The 23547-nt window shown below is 41.2% G+C and overlaps 2 protein-coding genes across 32 annotated transcripts in view; one reads left to right on the forward strand and one right to left on the reverse strand.

Moving 5' to 3' along the window:
* Positions 1–16081, reverse strand: part of PBRM1 (polybromo 1) — a 131400-nt gene extending 115319 nt beyond the window's left edge. For 10 of the 25 annotated variants that reach the window (XM_021068909.1, XM_021068908.1, XM_021068907.1 and 7 more), the window contains exons 1-3: positions 15299–16081; positions 9785–9937; positions 8636–8733 (exon numbers count right to left, since the gene is read on the reverse strand). In XM_021068909.1, the coding sequence (XP_020924568.1) occupies positions 8636–8733; positions 9785–9937; positions 15299–15916 (869 nt within the window). In that variant the 5' untranslated portion in view covers positions 15917–16081. Of the gene's footprint in view, positions 1–8635; positions 8734–9784; positions 9938–11566; positions 11693–14954; positions 15166–15298 lie in introns of those variants that run through there. The other 15 variants (XM_021068928.1, XM_021068922.1, XM_021068918.1 and 12 more) reach the window with 10 other exon arrangements.
* On the forward strand, positions 15207–23487 carry GNL3 (G protein nucleolar 3). 7 transcript variants are annotated; one of them, XM_001928454.5, is made up of 15 exons: positions 15207–15676; positions 16860–16918; positions 17330–17467; positions 17579–17692; positions 17921–18001; positions 18994–19126; positions 19911–20023; positions 20281–20398; positions 20801–20888; positions 21636–21810; positions 21928–22070; positions 22153–22289; positions 22380–22561; positions 22816–22882; positions 23249–23487. In XM_001928454.5, the coding sequence occupies exons 1-15, from the start codon at positions 15664–15666 to the stop codon at positions 23332–23334; spliced, it is 1647 nt and encodes a 548-aa protein (XP_001928489.1). In that variant the 5' UTR covers positions 15207–15663; the 3' UTR covers positions 23335–23487. The 7 variants fall into 7 exon arrangements, 5 of the variants coding, with proteins under 5 accessions (XP_001928489.1, XP_020924607.1, XP_005669697.1 ...); XM_021068948.1 differs by having other exon boundaries at positions 15542–15676; positions 22380–22556; XM_005669640.2 differs by lacking the exon at positions 15207–15676 and adding an exon at positions 15682–15762 and having other exon boundaries at positions 22380–22556.

Here is a 23547-nt window from a genome sequence, read left to right on the forward strand (position 1 = left end):
CTTAATCTGGGGCTGTTTTACTGATGAAGAAATTCAGGTTAAGCTTATTTGGCAGGACTATGACAGAAATGATGCCATGTTCATCTCACCGTATCCTACCAGGTGGCACTTGATTTCAACTTGTCCTTTTACTTAGATGAGGTTGATTCTGGTCATTTGATTTTGTTCTGCCAAGCTTTTCAGCTGACCAAGTTACTCTTCTGCTCCTTGTACCTTAGGGAAAGGTAACTCTAGACTATGCAGAAGCCCACTATTCATCAATTTATTCATTTATGTATATCACTGTAGATTTCTGGGTTCCTATTTTTCTCAGTGGGTTAAAAAAATTATTATAATTACTTTGCTGCTCAAACTGCTCCAGGTTTGGCCAGTAAGAGGGAGACCTCTTGCGATGGCTTCTATTTTCTATGTCCTTTTGACATATTCCCATTACCCTTTGAGCATATGCTTATTTTCTGGTTATATGACACGGGCTAATGTTATACTTTCCTTGCCCTTTAAATCAAACATTTCCCCAACTCTGGGCTCTTTATAGTAAGTGGTATTGAAAAATGAAGACTTAAGTGCTAGATGTACTCATTTCTACTAGGGTGTTGCTGCTCCCAGGCTGTCTCAAAGGACAGAGCTATGGACTCAACATATGCCCATTTATATCTATGTTTATTTCTATATCTAATATATCGGAAACTATTTGCAATTCTTTTTTTTTATCTTCTTAGGGCCTCACCTGTGCCATATGCAGCTTCCCAGGTTAGGGGTCAAATCAGAGCTGTAGCTGCTGGTCTATGCCACAGCCACAGCAATGTCGGAGCCTTAACCCACTGAGGGAGACCAGGGATTGAACCTGGGTCCTCATGGATACAAGTTAGATTTGTTTCCACTGAGCCATGATGGGAACTCCACTATTTCCAATTCTTCTTTTTTTTTTTGCTTTTTAGGCTGCCCCCACGGCATATGGAGGTTCCCAGGCTAGGGGTCGAATCAGAGCTACAGCTGCTGGCCTATGCTACAGCCATAGCAACTCCAGACCCCAGTTGCGTCTGTGACCTACACCACAGCTCACAGCAACCCCAAATCCTTAACCCACTGAGCAAGGCCAGGGATCAAACACGCAACCTCATGGTTCCTAGTCAGATTCGTTTCCACTGCGCCACAAGGGGAACTCCTACTATTTCCAATTCTAATCCAACACCTCAGGGTTCATTCTACTTTCCTTTCCCAACTTATGCTCCCATTTTCAAATAATGAGAAGTCTGAGTCCCATTATTTATTTACATGACTGGTCACATGTATCTAAGCGATCTCCTATTGCTGCTGTCTTACCACCCAAAAATGCTCTCATTTCACTCAAGGCTATGACCTTGCCACTCCATGCACCCCCGTGCTATGCCACATCCCACACAGATACCCTCCTTACGCCACCTATGAAAGACCACTGTCATCACCACTCCTCCTACATGAACACCTTCCTTCCCTGACTTAGGCCTCCACACCTGGAAGGTGCCAGGAAGTCCTCCTACATAAACTCCCTCTTCAGCATGCCAAGGCTCTAACACCCTGTAATGTGACACAGCTCCTGTCCAAAACCCCTACAGCTTGGATCGTGAGTTGCTGTGGCTGTGGCCTAGGCTGTAGGCTGCAGCTCCGATTTGACCCCTAGTCTTGGAATGCCCATACGCCACATGTGCGATTCTAAAAAGCAAAATGAAAACCATTTTCTTCCAAATTTCTGCGGGTGCGTGGGCACACGCACACACACACACGCAAGATTGTATATAGCATATATCTTAACAGCTTTTCTCTTTCAACAATAGGATATCCTGCTGTGTATGGGTATAGAATAGCCAAAGCACAAATAAGAGTTTTAACCAGAAAAGTAAGAAACACCTTGCCTGATGTGCAGAGCCTGCTGGCTACCCCTAAACCTATTTTCCCTCCTTCCCAAGATGAGAGCATTCTAAGTTGCTGCCTGGGTACTAAAGACCATATTCTTCAGCCTTGTTGCAGCTAAGGACCAGCCATTGCAAAAGCTGAAGTGTATTATGTTCAGGTCACATTCTTAACATGCCTTGTTTCCTATGGGCTGGAAGACAGTTGTGGTGGTGAGCAATCTCAGACCATGAAGACAAGGGTGATAACTCAGGCACAGAAGAATAAAGAGACAGACAGTATCTCAGCCCTAAAACCTCACAGAACAGGAATTGTACATGAGAGAAAGCAATTGTTCTTGTTTCAGTCACTGTTAATTAGGATGTCCTAGTACAAGCAACCTAATATACTAACCAAAACAAAGTCTCAAAAAGAAACTCATGGAAGTCCCCCTGTGCAGGAGGTTAAGAACCTTGTGTTGTCACTGCTGTGCTGTGGCATGGGTTTGCTCCCTGCCCCAGGAACTTCTGTATGCCACAGGTACAGTAAAAAAAAAAAAAAAAAAAAAAAAGAAAGAAAGGATATTACAACCAATGCCACAGAAATAAAAAGCTAATAAGAGTTTACAATGAACAACCACATGCCAATATACTGGATACCCTATAAGAAAACAGATAAATTCCTAGAAATATACGACCTACAAGACTGAATATGAAGAAATAGGACACTTGAATAGACATACAACTAATATGGAGGTTGAATCAGTAATCAAAAATCTCCTGGCAAAGTTACCACCCAAAGCAATTTACAGATTTAATTTGATCCCTATCAAATTACCCATGATGTCTTCCACAGAACCAGAACAAACAATCCAAAAATTTGTATGGAACCATACTCAGAAATGCCAAAGCAATCCTGAGGAAAAAAAAAAAAAAAAGCAGGAGGTATAACTCTCCCAGACTTCAGACAATATTATAAAGCTACAGTAATCAAGACAGTATGGTACTGGCACAAAAATGGATATACAGATCAATTAAACGAACAGAATAGAAAACCTAGAAATAAACCCAGACACCTATAGTCAATTAATCTTCAACAAAGGAGGCAAGAATATAAAATGGGAAAGACAGTCTCTTGAGGAAGTGGTGCTGGGAAAACTGGACAGCTGCACACAAATCACTGAAATTAGAACACACCCTCACACCATGCACAAAAATAAACTCAAAATGGCTCAAAGACTTAAAACATGACACCATAAAACTCCTAGAAGAGAACATAGGCAAAACATTCTCTGACATAAACCACACAAATGTTGGAGTTCCCATCGTAGCTCAGTGGTTAACAAATCCGACTAGGAATCATGAGGTTGCAGGTTCCATCCCTGGCCTTGCTCAGTGGGTTAAGGATCCAGCGTTGCCATGAGCTGAGGTGTAGGTTGCAGACACGGCTTGGATCCCGCGTTGCTATGGCTCTGGCGTAGGCCCGGCAGCTACAGCTCTGATTAGACCCCTAGCCTGGGAAACTCTACATGCTGTGAGTGCGGCCCTAGAAAAGGCAAAAAAGACAAATAAATAAATCAATAAATAAACCACACAAATTTTTTTTAGGTTAGTCCCCCAAGGCAATAGAAAGAAATAACAAAAATAAACAAATGAGACTTATAAGCTTTTGCACAGAAAAGGAAACCATAAAAAGACCAAAAAGACAGCCTACTGGATGGGAGAAAATAGATGCAAATGATGTAACTGACAAGGGCTTAATCTCCAAAATATATAAACAACTCGTACAACTCAACAACAAAAAACCCAAACAACCCAACTGAAAAATGGGTAGAAGATGTAAATAGCTATTTCTCCAAAGAAGACATATGGATGGCCAACAGGTACATGAAAAAATGCTTAACATCACTAATTATTTGAGAAATACAGATCAAAAATACAATGAGGTGCCACCTCATACTGGTCCGAATGGCCATCATTAATACGTCTACAAACAACAAATGCTGGAAAGGGTGTAGAAAACACAGAACCCTCCTACACTGTTGGTGGGAATGTAAACTGGTACAACCATAATGGAAAATAGGATGAAGGTTCCTCAGAAAACTGAAAATAGAACTACCATATGATCTAGTAATCCCACTCCGGGGCATATATCCAGACAAAACTACAATTCAAAATGACACATGCACCTGAATGTTCAGAGCAGCACTATTCACAATAACGAAGACATGGAAACAACCGAAATGTCCATCGACAGATGAACGGAATAAGATGTGGTACATATACACAATGGAATACTATTCAGCCATAAAAAAGAATGAAATAATGCCATTTGCAGCAACATGGATGCAACTAGAGATTCTCATACTAAGCAAAGTTAAACCATAAAGAGAAAGACAAATACCATATGGTATCACTTAAACGTGGAATCTAAAATATGGCATAATGAACCTATCTACAAAACAGGAACAGATTCATAGACATAGAGAACAGACTTATGCTTGCCAAAGGGGAGAGGGGAGAGTGTGGGATGGACTGGGAGTTTGGTGTTAGTAGATGCAAATTATTACATTTAGAATGGATAAGTGGGAGTTCTGCTATGGCTCAGTGAGTTAAGAACCTGACTAGTATCCATGAGAATGCGTGTGTGATCCCTGGCCTTGCTCTACGGATAAAGGATCTGGTGTTGCCAGAAGCTGTAGCTTAGGTTGCAGATGTGGCACAGATCTAGTATTGCTTTGGCTGTGGTATAGGCCAGGAGCTCTACTCCAACCCCTAGCCTGGGAACTTCAATATTCCCCAGATGTGGCCCTGAAAAAAAAAAATCCCCTAGCAAAGAAAAGCCCTGGATTCAATGGCTGTTGAATTTCACCAGACATTTAAAGAACTAACATTATTCTTCTCTAATTTTTCCAAAAAAATTGGAAGGAAAACTTACTTATTCTGTGACACTAGTAATGCTCTGATACCAAAGCCAAAGACACTACAAGAAAATAAAATGGAGTTTCCACTGTGTCATAATGGGATTGGCGATGTCTCTGGGGTACTGGGAAGTAGGTTTGATCCCCAGCCGAGCACAGTGGGTTGAGGATGTAGCATTGCCACAGCTGCAACTTAGGTCTCAATTGAGGCTTGGATCTGATCCCTGGTCTGGGAACTCCTTATGCCGCAGGGCGGCCAAAAAAAAAAAAGAAAAAGAAAAAGAAAGAAAACTACAGACCAATATTCCTTATGGATATTGATATAAAAAAATCCTCAAAAAAATACAACAAAATGAATTCAGCGGTTATGTTAAAAGAATTATATTCCATGATCGAGTGAGAGTTAGGCCTGCAATGCAAGATGGTGCAACCTATGAGATTTGATAAAAGTAATGAATCATATTAACACAATGAAGGAAAACAGGAGTTCCCTGGTAACCTAGTGATTAAGGATCTGGCATTGTCACTGCTGTAGCTCAGGTTACTCCGTGGTACAGGTTCAATCCCTGGCCCAGGAACTTCGGCATGCTGTGGGTGTGGCCAAAAAAACCCCCAAAAGAATGAAGGAAAATAACCACATGATCATCTCAACTAATCCAGAAAAAGCATTTTACAAAATTCACCATCCTTTTCATGATAAAAACACTCAACAAATTAGGTATAGATGGAACCTATCTCTACAAAATAAAGGCCACATGAAAAAGCCTATAGCTAATATTATACTAAAAATGGTGAAAAACAAAGACATTGCTCTCATCACTTCTTTTCAACATAGTACTGGAAGTCCCAGCCAGAGCATTTCGGCAAGAAAACGATATAAGAGCCATCTAGGAGTTCCCGTCGTGGCGCAGTGGTTAACGAATCCGACTAGGAACCATGAGGTTGCGGGTTCGGTCCCTGCCCCTTGCTCAGTGGGTTAACGATCCGGCGTTGCCGTGAGCTGTGGTGTAGGTTGCAGACGCGGTTCGGATCCCGCGTTGCTGTGGCTCTGGCGTAGGCCGGTGGCTACAGCTCCGATTCAACCCCTGGCCTGGGAACCTCCATATGCCGCAGGAGCGGCCCAAGAAATAACAACAACAACAACAACAAGACAAAAGACAAAAAAAATAAAAAATAAAAAATACATCTATTAAGAGTGTATCGATTTAAAAAAAAAAAAAAGAGCCATCTAAATTAGACAGGACAAAGTAAAACTATCTTTGATCACAGACGACAGATCTCATATGCAGAATACTCTTAAAGATTCACACAAAAAAACTTTTAGAATAAGTGAATTCAGTAATGCTGCAAGATACAAAATCTACATACACAAAAATGAGTTGTATTTCTATAAACTCACAGTGAACAATCCAAACCAGAGATTAAAGAATAAAGCTAACCAGTGGGGTGAAAAATTTATATAGTGAAAACTACCCTTTTTTTTTTTTTTTTTTTTTGTCTTTTTAGGGCTGCACCCGTGGCATATGGAGGTTCCCAGGTTAGGGGTCTAACCTGAGCTGCAGCTGCCAACCTATGCCACAGCCACAGCAACACCAGATCCAAGCCGCATCTGTGACCTATACCAAGGCTTAAGGCAATGCTGGATCCTTAACCCACTGAGCAAGGCCAGGGATCAAACCCACTACCTCATGGCTCCTAGTCGGATTCGTTTCCGCTGCACCACAAAGGGAACTCCCAAAAACTACACATTTAATTTTTTTTTTTGGCCATGTCCATGGACCAGGGATCAAACCCTTGCCACAGCAGCAACCTGAGCTGCTGCAGTGACAACACTGGATCCACAGCCCACTATGCTACAAAGGAACTTCTGAAACCTACACATTTCTGTAAGAAATTAAAAAACACACAAATAAATGGACAGATATCCCATGTTCATGAAATGGAAAACTTAATACGGTTAAGATACCAATACTACCCAAAGCAATCCATGGAGTCAGTGTAAAATCTAACAAAATCCCAATACCATTTTTTTTTGCAGAAACCAAAAAAACCTATCCTGAAAAAGAAGAACAAAGTTGGGGAGTTCCCGTCGTGGCACAGTGGTTAACGAATCCGACTAGGAACCATGAGGTTGCAGGTTCGGTCCCTGCCCTTGCTCAGTGAGCTGTGGTGTAGGTTGCAGACGCGGCTCGGATCCCGCGTTGCTGTGGCTCTGGTGTAGGCCCTTGACTACAGCTCCGATTCAACCCCTAGCCTGGGAACCTCCATATGCTGTGGGAGCGGCCCAAGAAATAGCAACAACAACAACAACAAAAGACAAAAAAAAAAAAAAAAAAAAAAAAAAGAAGAACAAAGTTGGAAGACTATATTAGGGTACTCCAAAAAAACAGAAACAATAGAGAAAAAGAGAGCGAGAGTGAGAGGGAATAAATGCTATTACAGAAAATGGCAATTAATTATGGAGGCCAAAAAGTCCCAGGATATGCCAGCTGGAGACCAGGAAAGCAGTGATGTAAAAAGTTCAAAAGTCAAGAACCTAGAGTTCAAAAGTCCAAGAACCCAGAGTTCTGATGTCCAAGAACAGGAGAAGGATGTCTCCATTCTAATGGAGAACACAAATTCACCCTTCCTGTACCCTTTTATTATTCTATTCAAGCCCTCAGGGGCTGGAAGATATCCAGCTGCATTGGTGAAAGCCAACTTCTTTACTCAGTCTACCTATTCACATGTTAATCTTTTCAAAGAACCTCCTCACAGACACACCCACAAATAATGTTTTATTAGCTCTCTGGGCATCCCTTAACTCAAGTAAGTTGACACACAAAATTAACCATCATGGAGTACTCACTCTCTTTGATTTCAAAACTTACTACAAAATGATGAGTGTGGTGAGGATGAAGAGAAATTGGAACTTTTTTTTTTCATTTTTTTGGCTGAGTCCTTGGCATGTGCAAGTTCCCAGGCCAGGGATTGAATCCGAACTGCAGTTGCAAACTGCACCACAGCTGTGGCAACACCAGATCCTTAACCTGCTGCACCAACAAGGGAACTTCCAGCAACTGGAGCTCTTATACACTGTTGGTGGGATGTAAAATGGTGCCATGATTATGGAAAACAGTATGGTGTCAAAAAATTAAAAATAGAATTACTACAAGATCCAACAATTCCAGTTCTGGGTATATATACAAAACAACTGAAAGCAACCTCTTGAAGAGGTATTTGTATTTGCACACTGATGTTTATTTACTGAAGCAATAATTCACAACAGCCAATAGGTAAAACCAACCCAAATGTGGTATATGCATACAATGGAGTATTACTCAGTCTTAAAAAGGAAGGAAATCCTGTAACATGGTATTGACATGAATAAATCCTGAGGATATTATGCTAGGTGAAATAAACCAGTCAGAAAAGACAAATACTATATGATTCTACTCACATGAGATATCTAAAGTAGTCAAATTCAGAGAAATAGGAAGTGCAATGGTGATTGCTAGGGACTGGAGAGGGGGAGGGGGAAATGAGTTATTTAATGGGCATAGAGTTTCAATTTCACAATATGAAAAAATTCTGGAGATCTGCTGTGTAACGATGAAAATATACTTAACACTTACTGGACGGATTAAGAATGATTAATATTGCAAAATGATTAAGACTGTAGATTTTACATTTTATAACTGAAAATTTTTCTTGAATTAAAAAATTTTTAAAATATATGCTTCACTACCTCTTGACAACAAATACCAAAATGTGGACCCAAGTAACATTTAAGCCATTCCTTCTGAAGGAAAACTCAATTTCCAAACACTTTCAACTTGGACTCAGGACCAAGTCCCTCCCACTCACCTTCGCTTTGGTGCCCTAATGAAGAGCTCACAGAGGAGCCTGCCCTGCTCATCCTTATAGTCTCGGATGGTGTTGTAGAGTTCATGGCACACAGCAATCTACAGTAGAAAAAGGAGAAAAATCACCAGAAAAGTGAACAGAAAGCATTAGGATTATCTTAAAAACAAACAAACAAAAAACACATAAAAAGCCAGTAGAGAAAGATGAATCCTTCAATTCCCATATGGGGACCCAAGTCTGAAATAATGCTGACAGTATTTCTCCTTATTTAAAATCATTTTAAATGATTAGATTTTTTCATCGGATTTATACTACTAGTAATTTTTTTTTAAAACCTTTTCTGTTTTTTTCATCTTTATTGAAGTATAATCGACGAAATTGTAAGATATTTAAAGTTATCACTTTAATGATTTGATATAGGTATATATTGTGAGAGGATCCTTCCCATCTAGGTAATTAGTATATCTATCACTGTATGTATTTTTCAATTTATAATTTTTGATGAGAACATTTAAGTTCTAATTTCTTTTTTTTTTCTGTCAGTTGTTCTTTTATTTTTTCTTTCATTTTTTTTATTACTCAAATGAATTTATCACATCTGTAGTTGTATAATGATCATAACAATCTTAAACAAAATCAATTTATATCACCCTTGCTTAAATTAAAAATCATCCAATAGAAGGGCTTCTTACTACTCAGAGAACAAAATCTAAACTCCTAACAATGCCCACAGAGCATGCAGGGTATACTCTGGCTGAGGAGACTTTACCAGTTTCCTTCTCCATCTTGACCATTGCTCTGTAATCACAACACACCAAATCCAAGCCCTCTGCCTGAAACACTCTTACCCAGCACTCTGCAGGGCTGGTGCTTTCTGATCACAGAGAAATCTTTTATGCTTGGCACACGACAAGCACAGTTATTTAAATGACTATATAACGGGACATGCTGATATACTTTATTATTTCATAATACTAAATTACTCCATCACTCAAATACTTTTGGCTAAATATATACTTTTCATAAAAGAAAAATTGAGAATATCAAACCAGAGGAAAAAGAAGCACACAGGCCTTGCATCATAACTGCTTATCATCGGAGGAAGGGTAGCGAAGACAGAAGACAGAAACTGTGATCCAAGTTACTCACAGGGTCTACAGTCGGAAGACTGGAAAGTCTCCTCCTTTTCCTGCTTGGGCCTGGTGTGGACACAGAATGGTGCCCGTCATCAAAGTCCCCGCTGACACTACTGGAAGGGGAGGTAGCTCTTCTTCTCTTGGAACCCATGGAATCCAACTTCTTCTATAAGAAATAATTAGCCATGTTCTTATACTTAAGTTTATACTTTGCCACCAAGCCCTCAGCTGGCCACTGACTACCAAGCTTCTGGTTCACTTTGGAGGATATTTAAACTGTTGCAAAGAAGGTTAACTACTTTTTTTCAGGGCAAGTCCTAAATCTTGCTTTAGCCCCTTCGCTTACCAGAATGCTACACTTACTTGGATGGGACAAATTCAGCAAAAGTATACTCATTTGTACATTACCAATTTTGAAGGAATCAATCACTTCTAGCCTCAAATTTATTCTGGACTGGAGTTTGGAAAATGCAGTGGTACACCAGTGTGTTAAAGGTATTAATCCCTTAGTCTCTGAGGCAGTTAGGCAGGCCTCAGGGACAGAGACCCCAAGGTGGTCACCTCTGGAGTCAGCAACCTCATTTGTTTTCCCCCGTGTTTCTTACAATTATGATCAATCTCCAGATGGGCCAGGATGTGGGGGAAAACAAAAAACAAAAAACAAAAAAAACTGGAAGCAGACCTTGATGCAAATATGTAGTGCAAAAGGGTAGAGGAACAGAGGACTGGTTAACCTTCTAGCATTTCAGATATGCCCTAAATTAACACACTGAAAATTGAGTTTTCTCCATTCCTTAAAACACTTAACATGACTTACTGTACCTATGCTAAAGTAGCAAATCTGTGTTTTAAAACTTTTCTGTTAATCCAGACTAACTTCCTTTTCAGTTATGTGACGTACTCAGCTCTACTCTAAGGAACTCACAGCTTTATATTTTCAGTAGGTGATCTGGAAGACCACCTCAGAAGTGAACTTTTAGGTCCTCCTTGGCCTTTCAGAAATATGTAAATACTTGCTCTCGGTTTTAGTAAGGCTACTAAATAATATTAACACAACTTTACAGATACACATATTTGACTATAACACAAGAAATGCAACTACTGAAATGATCTGCTACAGCTAGAGGGAAAGGGTGTATACCCAAGAAAGTCCTACAAGGTTTATACAATTTAACAACATCAGGCAGTATATTATGATTTCAAAAGTCTTTCTCTAAAGCAAAAAGAAAAAAGTGATCCCAATGTCATTCATCAACATTCAATTTCAGGAAACTAAGACACTAACAGCTGAAAGAATGGGCTGCCAGTGGTATGGAGAGAAAAACTGGGTATCTCCAGGGAACAGAAAGCAGAAGCAAAACAAACCAACAAATAACAAATTCTGGTAACCAACTAAGAAACAAGAGGAGTTTCTTATCTCTTCCTCTGAACTGCAATCCACATGGTGTTTAAACACAGAGTCTAAAGTGATGATGTTCCTTCCTACGGGACTTGGTTTGTTATACAGTGTATTAGTTTGCAATTGGCCGAAGCTTCAAAGGACTTAGACCAAGGCCAGCCAAATATTGCTGATCTTTGTTTGCTTTATAAAAGGTTGACAAACTGGCCTTACTTCATTAAGATGAAGAAACTAAGGACCAGACTTCTGTAAACAGTCTATGACGAGGACACAAGTGAATTTGATGAACATAAGGTGGGACTCTTTATGAAGAGGATAACAAAATTTAAGAAAGGTGGAAGGGAAAAGGCAAGGAAGGACAGAAAAGGAAAAGGGTGTAGATGATCAGTAATTTACCAGCTTTACCAGAGCACAACCAGCGCCTCGAAAAGCCAGTCTCCTCATTATGTCTGAAGGCCAAGTGAAGCCAGGGGGAGAAGGCAGGGCTTTAGAAGTGCTGATTCAGTGTTAATATATTCAAAACTGAAAGAGAAGAACAAGGCAGAGAAAGGGGAAATAAAAAGAAGGGTCAGAAAGAGCAAAAATGAGTACGGATAGATAGAAAACATTCAAACAGAACTGCTAAAGAAAGATAAGAGAACTGAAGAAAACAGGCATATCAGTTCTGTTCTGCTAAGCAAACCACTGCAAAGGGGCAGGCACTAATAGTACGCTTCCATTGCTTCCATTTTTAAAACCAAATGCTTTTCACATGCTTAAAGATGTCTCACTGAGGCTCCCCTTTACTCACCTGGAATGACTGTCAATTCCAGGAATGAAGCATGCCTGTCCAACTGCCCCCCAGTCAATAAGAGCAGAGTTCAATTAGAGTTGGAATGAAGGGTGAACACATGTGGAAGGCTCACATGTGACACCAAATGTTAGCAAGCTGGAACAAACTAAGAATGGCTCATGTGAGCAAAGAGTCTGAAAACTCACCAAAAAAAATTCAGAGAAAGACATTTCTTTCCTAAAGTCCTAAGAGCATTGAAAGGATACCACATGCAACTTTGGAAAGGTTTAAAAAGGGGGGGGTGGAGTTCCCATTATGGCTCAGTGGTAACAAACCCAACTAGTATCCATGAGGATGTGGGTTCAATCCTTGGCCTTGCTCAGTAGCTGAGGGATCCAGCATTGCTGTGATCTGTGGTGTAGGTCGCAGACGAAGAGTTGGTTTGCTGTGGTGTGGGCCAGCAGCTGCAGCTCCAATCTGACCCCTAGCCTGGGAACTTCCATAGGTCTCAGGTGAGGCCCTAAAAAGACCAAAAAAAAAAAAAAAAAAGCCTTCAACCATGTGGCAGGAGATCAAAATTACTTTTGCAAATAATCCACTGAAAATCAAATGACAAAAAATGTAAATCACTGGGGTATATGTATATATAGTTTAGACCATACAACATCAAAAACTCCTTGAATCATTAATTTACTTTGGTAAGAAAAAAAAAGGTCCTTATTACCTAAGAATAATTTTCAAATCTCATCCAAAGAATACATTTTAAAATGTATTTTGGAAGTTTAGCAAGAAAGGAAATGTAGGAGGAGCAATAAGACCTGAGCTCAGAAGACAAGAGACCCAAGTCTTTCATCTCTATCCATTTGATGTTGCTTGAGTTACAACCTCTCAGATCTGTCTCTTCATTTCTAAAATGAGAACACTAGAGTGTACATACCTCCCTGAGATTGTCGTGACAGTGAGATGTACGTGAAATCACTTTGAAACTTCAAAGCACAACAAAAGTGTTAAGTTTTAACTCTAGGACTGCATGCTCCCTTGGACACAGGAACAGCATTTTTTTTTCTTTTTTATTTTTTTTAGGGCCACACTGGCGGCAGCATATGGAAGTTCCCAAGATAGGGGTCAAATTGGAGCTGTAGCTGCTGGCCTACACCACAGCCATGTGGGATCCGAGCCTTGTCTTGAGACCTATACCAGAGCTCACAGCAACGCCGGATCCCCTACCCATGGAGAGAGGCCAGGGTTTGAATCTGCATCTTCATGGATATTAGTCAGATTTGTTTCCCCTGAACCACAACGGGAACTCCAGGAACAGCGTTTTATCCATTTTTGTAGCCTGATTTACAGCACAGTTTGGGTGATCAACTTCTGTTTAATAAATGTATTAAAAGTGAACTTAAATGGGATGTTAAGAAAAAAGTTTGTGTAGTTTAGAAGGTCTGTGAGCATCCATTCAGCAATTCTTTTTATATAAAGAGAACAAGAAATCGATTCTGAAGCTCAGTTACAAGTTTTAAAATGGCACTGATTACAATCACAGGTCCAAAAGTCTAAAAACCAATGATAAATTACAGTGGACAGTAAAGAATAACTTTACAATGTGCAACTGGGAAACTATTTACTCAGTAAAGCTTTGCTGGTATGTTTTGACAATTTATAAACTTTCAGTACTTTCCTGTATTTCTAGTGATTCTTTAGTACTGCAATACATGTTTAAAACAAAAATCTTGGAAAACAGACGGTTCAAAGAGAAAAAAAAAAACCCACTTATAACACTAATTTCCAGAGAAAATCCACTCTTAACATTAGTGTTGACACTTTCAGTATTTATTCACGCCTCAGCTGCCTTTAAGAAAAACAAAACTACGAACAAACTGCGTATATTATATTGCAGCCTGTGTTTTAACTTAGGGATGATTCTCCCAAGTTGACATTCTTTCACATGATGTTGGATGGCTTCATAGTAGTCTCTCATACATATACAACAATTTACTAATCTTGAAGATCTGGGAAGAATATTAATATGCGAGGTATTTTGTACACTTCCAAAGCCAAAGACAGTGGTCAAAGCACTTTTACTCATCCACATGCACATGTAACTGGTTTGACATATTTCTTCAAAAGATATCATCCAGGAGTTCCCATCATAGCTCAGTAATAACGAGCCCGGACTAGTATCCAAGAGGATGCAGGTTCAATCTCTCGCTCAGTGGGTTAACGATAGGGCATTTGCCGGGGGCTGTGGTGTAGGCTGCAGACCTGGCTCGGATCTGGCATTTCTGTGGCCAGAAGCTACAGCTCCAATTCAACCCCTAGCCTGGGAATCTCCATATGCTGTGGGTTCAGCCCTAAAAAGACGAAAAAAAAAAAAAAAAAAAAAGATATCATTCGATATTTCTTTGGATCTTAAAACATGGCCAATATACTAACAAGTTATAAAGCAGAAATTACTACGCTTTTGTATAGTCCAACTTGTTTCTGAATTACATTTGGGAAAAGAGCACACTACAAAATGGAAAAAAACAATACTTAGAAATCATTTTTGAGGAGTCCTAGCTTGTTGGAAAATAAGTTAATACAAACGCTTTATTCCAACATGTTTCTAAAATCATAGTAATAATTTCTATAACCACCATACCGTATATTTGTCTTTGTTTCTGAGGGTCCCCTCTAAATTTTTGCCAGTTTTTCTTCCCCCTTAAGTCACCAATATGTACCCTATAATAACAAAACCATGTTTCTCTCTCAGTAAAAAATTTTGAGACGGAAAAATATTAAAACTCAGAAGTTTACACAATTTTAAACCTTGATTATTTGTGGTGTTGCAGTTAAGTAACTCTATGCGGCCCCTACGATAAATACAAGTCCCACTGATAAAAAACAGTCTGAACACAGTTAGCCAGAAAGTGTTTTTAAAAAATTACTAGGAGGCTTTGCGCCCGAACCGCCAGGAAAAGACAAGAAAAAAAAGAGGCCTTGAACTGTGGAGAAAATGAAAGACTTTCCGACCTGTCACTGGTACGACCTGTCACTGCTACGGGGGACTAAGAGATACGTTGACAGCTTTGAAGCTGTCCGCGACAAGCGCTCGATCAGCCGCCGGGGGCGGGAAAGCGGGTCTCCGAGAGTTTCCGGGCCGCGGCGCGCCTTTGTCCCGGCCGGCAGGTGCGGCAAAGCTGCTGGGCCCGTCACGAAGCCTGCCGCCGTGCCCCGCCCCGCGCACCCGGCCGGACCGGCGCGTCCCCACGGCCGGGGCGGGGCCTCCGCCGCTGCTCCCGCCCGCCCGGGCCCACACAAAGGCCCGGCAGTCGGCCGAGAGGAAGCGGCCCCGCCCGCCCCGCGCCTGGCCTTACCCAGCCGCTCCGCCGCCTGCAGCCCCGGCCGCGGTCACCGACCGCCGCGCCCCGCCCCGTGGCCGCCACGGCTGCTGCTATTGCTCCTCCGGCCGCGGCCGCTGCCGTCGCTCCAGCACCCGCCGCCCTCACCGCCCTCACCCCTCCCGGTTCCGCCGCAAAACCAGCCCCGCGGCCGCCAAGCGATCCTGGCTCTGCGCGACACTGCGTGCGCGCGCACGCGCGCCGGCGGCGGTGCGCTTTACGGCAGCTGCGTGAGTGCGTGACGCTCACTAGTGGCCTTAATTCGCACGTGGCCCTTTCGGAGGCACATTGTGTCTGCGAGCGCTGGTGTAACTGCTGGCATTGCCTTTCCAGCTTCCAGTATGAAGCGGCCGAGTGAGTCGGGTCGTGGGGCGGGTGTAGAGGGACTTGATGGTCGATGAGCCTGTGCCGCTTGATCTGTGGAAATAAGGGTCTAGCGGGTAGGTTGTCTCCCTGGTCCATCCGAGGGTTGGAAGGCCCCACGTTGACCGCGGGCCCGTGGTACAGAAGGAAGGCTGAGTCCCAAGGATGAAGATCAGGGTAGGGTTTCTTGAGGCGTATTTCAGTGTCTGAGCCGGGTTTTGGGCCCAGCATTTTCCCTTCTACGGCCACGTTCGGTCCGGCCCTGGTAAGGTCTGAGAGTCGCCTCTCAAACCCAATGTTAGGTTTTCCTTTGTGATTTTGTTGTTTGACAAGAAGTAGCTGTCGTCTTGAGTCTTATACGCTCCTGTGTGTGATCCCAGTCTTATCTTGGAAAAGTGAGACCATGAAAGTTGGGCTCTATACCAGATCTATTAATTAGGTCACATTCTCTGGGACTTGGGTGGCCCATGTTTGTTTTTATCGGGGGCCCCACAGTTTTTTTTTTTTGTTTTGTTTTGTTTTTTTGTCTTTTAGTGCCGCACATGCGGCATACGGAAGTTCCCAGGATGGGGATGGAATCCGAGCTGCAGCTGCTGACCTACACCACATCTCATAGCAACACCAGATCTTGAACCCACTGAAGGAGGCCAGGGATCCAACCCATTTCCTCATAGGTACTAGTCGGGTTCCTTACTGCTGAGCCAGGACAGGAATTCCTCACAGGATACTTAAAATAGGTTTCAGAGGTAGTTAATTACTTAACAAAATAAATGGATAAATGGATATGACCCTAGAGCAAAGTCATCAAAAACTAAACAAATCGATCGTTTATGGATGAAATAGATTATAAAAAGTGATTTTAAAAAGTAATATCGGCGTTCCCGTCGTGGCGCAGTGGTTAACGAATCCGACTAGGAACCATGGGGTTGCGGGTTTGGTCCCTGCCCTTGCTCAGTGGGTTGACGATCCGGCGTTGCTGTGAGCTGTGGTGTAGGCTGCAGACGCGGCTCGGATCCCGCGTTGCTGTGGCTCTGGCGTAGGCCAGTGACTAGAGCTCCGATTCGACCCCTAGCCTGGGAACCTCCATATGCCGCGGGAGCGGCCCAGGAAATAGCAAAAAGACCCCCCCAAAAAAAAAAAAAAAGTAATACCTTTGTGATCTATTGCTTTGTAGAGTTAAAGAAATCAAGTAAACGCATGACCTGCCATAAGCGGTATAAAATCCAAAAAAAGGTAAGTCTTGTTGTTGGGAGAGTTATAGCAACTGTAAAGCTAAACTTATTTCTGCCCCACTCCTCCACAAAGAGGTCTCTATTAATATGACTTCACCTCAGGAAACAGAGATTGAATAGACTAGCTATGAGAGCAAGCTTTTAGGCATCAGAAGTACAGCTGTGGGAAAGTGCAGTGATAAAGTGATGAGAAAGTCTATAAAATTGATTAACATGGTAAGAATTGCTGCAAAAAGAATCTCCTGCTGACATTTTCTTGTTGATGTATATATAAACGTGGTGGGTCCTTTGTATTGCAGTTAAAGTGTTTTTAGGTCATCTTACCAATACAACTAAAATGCAACATGATTGATTTTTCATGTGAGTTCTCTTTAGTATTTTTGTATGCTGATAAATTTTTTTCTCTTGATAGGTACGAGAGCACCATCGAAAATTGAGGAAAGAGGCTAAAAAACGAGGTCGAAAGAAGCCTAGGAAAGACCCAGGAATTCCAAATAGTGCTCCTTTTAAGGAGGCTCTTCTTCGGGAAGCTGAGCTAAGGAAACAGCGGGTAAGATGCATTAGCTGAAATTTTCAACAAGTGATGTGTGTATTTTTTCAAAATAAAGTCAGAACACCAGGTCACTTTGGCTCACTCATTTCTCTTGTGGCTTGGACATAGCTTGAAGAACTGAAACAGCAGCAGAAACTTGAGAGGCAGAAGGAACAGGACAAGAAAAGAAAACTTGAAACTAATCCTGGTGTTGAGCTGTCTCACAAGGTTCTTGTGAAAGAGGTATGATGAGGTCTGTTTGTGAGCAAGAGATAAATTCTAGAAGTAAAAAAGCACATGCTAAGGCAGGGGTTGCTATGCCTCTTGGGAGGAAAAAAGGCTGAATTCAAATTCTGTCTTATTTATTAAAATATCAACTGCAGTACTCCAGTTGTTCATGAAAAATGGAGAAACAGGTTACATCTACTGACCTTCTAATTTTGTCTACTTCCTTTTGTCTTTATCCTATAGGAATTTGGGCGATCTAAAGCTAAGAAAGCCAAGTCAAGCAAACAGAATCCAAAGAAGTTGTACTGTCAGGAACTTAAAAAGGTATCTTAGTCTAGGTCAGTGCCTAAAAATGGTAATGATGTTTGAAAGACTATTGTCATTTTTTTTTTTTTCCTTATGACACCAACCTTGCAAAGGTAGAAGTAGGGTTCTCTGGAGCTGGAAGACTCCTCCAGCAAGCTGGCTTACTCTGTTATGTTTGGCTGAAGGACATATTCTTGTTGTTTTAAATTTTTTCGTGGGAACAATTTACCGTAAGCATGATTTACAAAAGTGGCATTTTATAAAGTAACATGTGTTGACACAGTGGTTTTTTAAATGTAGAACAATACATTAAGAGTAGCAGTGTAGGAGTTCCCCTCATGGCTCAGTGGTTAACGAATCCGACTAGGAACCACGAGGTTGCAGGTTCCATCTCTGGCCTTGCTCAGTGGGTTAAGGATCTGGCATTGCTGTGAGCTGTGGTATAGGTTGCACACGCAGCTCAGATCGCACGTTGCTGTGGCTCTGGTGTAGGCCGTCAGCTACAGCTCAGATTAGACTCCTAGCCTGGGAACCTCCATAAGCCACAGGAGCAGCCTAGAAATGGCAAAAAAAAAAAAAGGCAGTGCAAAAAAATATAAGAATCTGTTAAAGTACAATGCTAAAACCAAAGTGAGGGGATTTCAAGGGGATGGCTTGTTATAGTACTCCCAATGTCTGTTTTCCTAAGCTCATTCCCATCTGTGACTAGGCTGCTTATCAGGTCTTGGCCACAAAGGCTAATCAATCTATATAATTTACAAGGAGAGGATTACATGTTTAGATAGTTTGACTGTTTCCACTCTTGAAATCCACTTTGATCAAAGGCAACTGAAACAAACCTGTTTTATTTTCATATAAGAAATGGTGAATGTGTTAGCTTGATAACCCAAGTGAAGACAAGAGATTTAACTCTGAGTTTACTTTGTTACAAAGTAGACAATGCTGATGTACTTATGTGGAGGGTAGTGCCAGAGCAGGGGGTGCTGTTCTGATAGCTTCTGCTTTGACAGGTGATCGAAGCCTCAGATGTTGTGCTGGAGGTATTAGACGCCAGAGATCCTCTTGGTTGCAGGTGTCCCCAGGTGGAAGAAGCCATTGTCAAGGGTAGACAGAAAAGGCTAGTACTTGTACTAAATAAGTCAGGTAAGCAAAAATAATTGCCCTTTTATGTTCCATATGCACTATTGAGGTGTGAGGAAAACATCTGAACAGTCTGATTGTGTCTGAAGACTGATAAGATCCAACTCTGACCTCAGCAAAACCAGTGCATATGTGTGTGCTCTTGTTAACAAAGACAGTGCTAGATAGTAGGCTGGAAATGTTTTCTAGAAGTGATTTATGTGGTTTGTAATTTTTTTTTTTTTTTGCTATTGAATATTTAAAACTACTTTGTCTTATTTAAGAGTGTAAGCTTTTATACTGTGCAGTATTTTTCACATAGGAAGTGATGACAGTGTTCCGTATTCCCCACACCTGCACAATGTCAACCTGGCATTATTTAAATGAAATACATAGTTTTGTATCTGGGTTTGGGCAGAAGGGACAAGAACACCCAGAAAAGAGATTTGTGAAGCACAGAGTAAGCTAGAATCTAAAATTACTCTTGGAGTCAGTAAACATGGCTGCTCCCTAAGAGTAAATTCTGGAAACAGAGCCCTAAGGTTAGTAGGGTAATAATTTAGAGGTTGGCTTAATCCTGAAAGGGTGAGCAGTGCAGAAGGGAATTGAAGAAATACAGAGGTGTAGGTACTGAGTTCTGTTAACAGAAGCATGATGGGGAGCTGACTGCCTCCCCATTAGTTTAGATACTTGTGAAAAAACTGGGGAAAGATAATCCTGAGTGAAATCCGGAGCTTTCCAAACACTGCAAATTCACCTCAACAAAATGATCAAATTGGAGCAGTGTTTTATTCTTAATTCCTATCAGATTTGGTACCAACGGAAAATTTGGAGAACTGGCTAAATTATTTGAAGAAAGAGTTGCCAACAGTTGTATTCAAAGCCTCAACTGATCTGAAGGACAAAGGGAAGAGAATCAAGGTACCCTTAATTTAGTGGTGGGAAATAAGGTTATTTTATCTTTTAGATGGGTGAAATATGATGAGTATACAAAATCTTGATTTAAAAAAACTGAAAGCTTGTAAGATCCAACTCTGATTTCATCCAGCAAAAACCTGAAAGGCAGTGGAGCATGGTGATTTTTACTAGATGGGCTCTTGAGCCAGATTGCTTAGATTTTTAACTGGTATATTGTCAGAAGTAGTTAAACTAATTATTCGGGATTTTAATTTGTGAAGGAAAGGAAGAAAGTTGCTCCATTCAAAACTGAAGTTTGTGTTGGTAAAGAAGGCCTTTGGAAGCTTCTTGGAGGTTTTCAGGAGATTTATGGCAAAGCCATTTGCGTTGGGGTTATTGGTGAGTTTTAGTTCAATATATTTTATCTCACTTCAATAAGTGCCATGCAGAGTATGGCATTGCTACTAAATGAAGGGCTTGTTCAGATGTTAGCTTCTTACCTACCTCACCACACACACACAACATAAAGACAAAAATTTTAAGTAATTGATGTGTAATTCAGTTTTTTTGCCAATTGGGCACTGTAGGTAATATATTGTAAGAGTGTTGGTTTCTTTGAATTGGTAGTTTTTTCCTGCCTTTTTCATTCTTGTGCAAGAAATGAAGATGCTAAGAGTGGTCTTAGTGTTAAAGTAATTCTGATCTTGTTCTAAACATTATAAGGCATAAAATAAGGCAGTGGAAATTTTGTAGTTAGCACATAATGCCTTTTTTTTTAATCTGTGGGTTTCCCATTTGTAGGTTTCCCAAATGTGGGGAAAAGCAGCATCATCAATAGCTTAAAACAAGAACGGATATGTAATGTTGGTGTATCCATGGGGCTTACAAGGTAAATTGAGTTTCGTGGTTTTAGTATTTCATTATAGATGAGTAAATGTGATTTTAGTCATCAGACCGTTTTCTATTTCCTCACTTTTCTAGTCAGTGAGAGGAATAGGGTTATGCCAGTGTTAGGCTTGGGGAGGAACTGATTGGAGTAGAATAGCTGCCCACAATCTAGTTTGAAAGATGAGCAAATAGCTTCAGAGAGGGGAAAGCTGCCGCAGAGGAAGTGCTTGAATCTGAAATTGAAATGAATAGAAGTTTTCCAGGTAGAGGGAAAATGTTTATGCCTGGAAAACAGCATGTGTTTAGGTCAATATGTATATAAACTATAACACCTAGTGTTTCTCTTTAGAAGGGGCTCGTGTGTTCTTATTTTTGTTTTGTTTAGGGCAGCACCCAAGGCATGTGGAAATTCCCAGGCTAGGGGCTGAATTGGAGCTACAACTGCCAACCTACGCCACAGCCACTCAAGATCCAAGCCACATCTGCAACCTACACCACAGTTCATGCAACATGAGCAGGACCAGGGATTGAACCCATATCCTCATGGATACTAGTCTAGTTGGTTACTGCTAAGCCACAACAGGAACTCCCTGTTTTTATAGTTTTGGATAACTACGGAGCAAATGATGATAAATTGGATCTGACAAGCTATGCTGAGTTTGTTCAATCCAACCCTGAGCTTCGTGTTCTGTGTGTTATCCTTTAGGTAAACCAGTTCCCTCATTAATTACTATCTTTCTTGTTAAAGGTGCATGCAGGTTGTCCCCTTGGACAAACAAATCACACTCATAGATAGTCCAGGTTTCATTGCATCTCCACTGAACTCTGCTTCTGCACTTGCTTTGAGAAGTCCAGCAAGTATTGAAGTAATAAAACCAATGGAGGCTGCTAGCGCCATTCTGTCCCATGCTGATGCTCGACAGGTAAAAGAATCCCCTTTTCCTCTTCTCTTGAGCTCCATCTTGTAATTGCAAGCCATTTTTTAAAAAACATCTATAATACTGTAAGACATAGATGACAGTTTGTTTTTCTTTTTTAAGGTAGTACTGAAATTTACTGTCCCAGACTTTGAGAATTCGCTGGAATTTTTCACTTCTTTTGCTCAGAGAAGAGGACTGCACCAAAAAGGTGGAAGTCCAAATGTAGAAGGTGCTGCCAAACTGCTGTGGTCTGAGTGGACAGGGTAAGGCTTCTTTTTCTTGTCATGGTGCTGACCACATAGGATGAAGGAACTGGTTTTTGACAAATGTTGTTTTTAATACCAGTGCCTCCTTAGGTTACTATTGTCACCCCCCTACATCCTGGACTCTTTCTTCACATTTTAATGAAAGCATTGTGACAGACATGAAATGGGGCTTTAATCTGGAAGAATTAGAAAAGAATAATGCACGCAGCATACAAGGTAAGCATTGGCTGTGTTTAACTGCACTCTTGAGCTGCCAGGCCAGTAAAGGTCTCATCCGTTTATATTGGGTCTGTTTGCCTTTCCTAGCTATCAAGGGTCCTCGTTTAGCCGGGAGCATCCTTTTCCAGTCTTCAGGTTTGACAAATGGAATAATAGAGGAAGGGGACATACCTGAAGAACCCCTGAAACAGAAAGAACAGAAGCAAGAGGAGGGGGAGGACTATGGAGATGTTGACACCGACCAAGAAAGTGTTGACAAAGAAGGTGATGTAAGTATGTTGTATGTACATGAGTTGATTAAGTTTCTAGCGTAGTATTGTACAGCATCGAGAAAGAGCTTAAGGCAGAGATAGAATTAAATATTTCATGACCAAAAACCCCCTCATACAATTTAGAAATTTAGGGCTTGCAATCATTAGTCTTGATTTTGTGCATCCATTAATGTGTACGCACCTTGAGATTTTCCTGTGTACATAATTACTTGGATTAATGACAAGTGCTACTGTTTTTCTCTGTCCCACAGGAAAAGAGCTCAGACACATCACCTGCAGAAGAGGCCTTTGAGGCTGTGCCCAAGGGGTCTCAAGCAGGTGAGTTGGGTGGAGGGGTCTTCTAACAAAGCAGTATGGTATGGCATTACTTATACTTTTTTTTTTTTTGTCTTTTTGTCTTTTTGCCATTTCTTGGGCTGCTCCCGCATATGGAGGTTCCCAGGCTAGGGGTCGAATTGGAGCTGTAGCCACTGGCCTACACCAGAGCCACAGCAACATGGGATCCGAGCCAAATCTGCAACCTACACCACAACTCACGGTGACAATGGATCCCTAACCCACTGAGCAAGGCCAGGGATCGAACCATCAACCTCATGGTTCCTAGTCGGATTCGTTAACCACGGAGCCACGACGGGAACTCCTGTACTTTTTTTTTTTTAAACCTCACTTTTCTTTCCAATATAGGTGAGCAGTCTGCACTTTCTTTTGTCATGGAAAAGATGACTGAGGAAGATGATGCTTATGACTTCAGTACAGACTACATGTTATAGAACCTCATTCTTCTATAAGGGTTTTTTGCTTGTTCTTAATATTGTGGACAGACTGTCAAGCTGTTCTGTATGTTATACCAGTATGACATGAACTGTGTAGAAAATATTTTGTGAATATGTGTAACAATAAATAGAAATCAAGTAACTCAAAAAGTGTCTGAATTCCATAAAAAGACAGCTTATTTCTTAAACAGTAGGTAGAAGTTACCTGGA

The sequence above is a fragment of the Sus scrofa genome, chromosome 13 (assembly GCF_000003025.6).
Source record: "Sus scrofa isolate TJ Tabasco breed Duroc chromosome 13, Sscrofa11.1, whole genome shotgun sequence".
Taxonomy (NCBI): domain Eukaryota; kingdom Metazoa; phylum Chordata; class Mammalia; order Artiodactyla; family Suidae; genus Sus; species Sus scrofa.

Excerpts from the sequence above, each read along its gene's own strand:
- GNL3 (XM_005669638.3), top strand. The coding sequence starts at position 15,720 with ATGAGCCTGTGCCGCTTGATCTGTGGAAATAAGGGTCTAGCGG. Across the intron at positions 20,024-20,280 it reads ACAAAGGGAAGAGAATCAAG|GAAAGGAAGAAAGTTGCTCC; the intron begins GTACCCTTAATT and ends TAATTTGTGAAG. Across the intron at positions 20,399-20,800 it reads CATTTGCGTTGGGGTTATTG|GTTTCCCAAATGTGGGGAAA; the intron begins GTGAGTTTTAGT and ends TCCCATTTGTAG.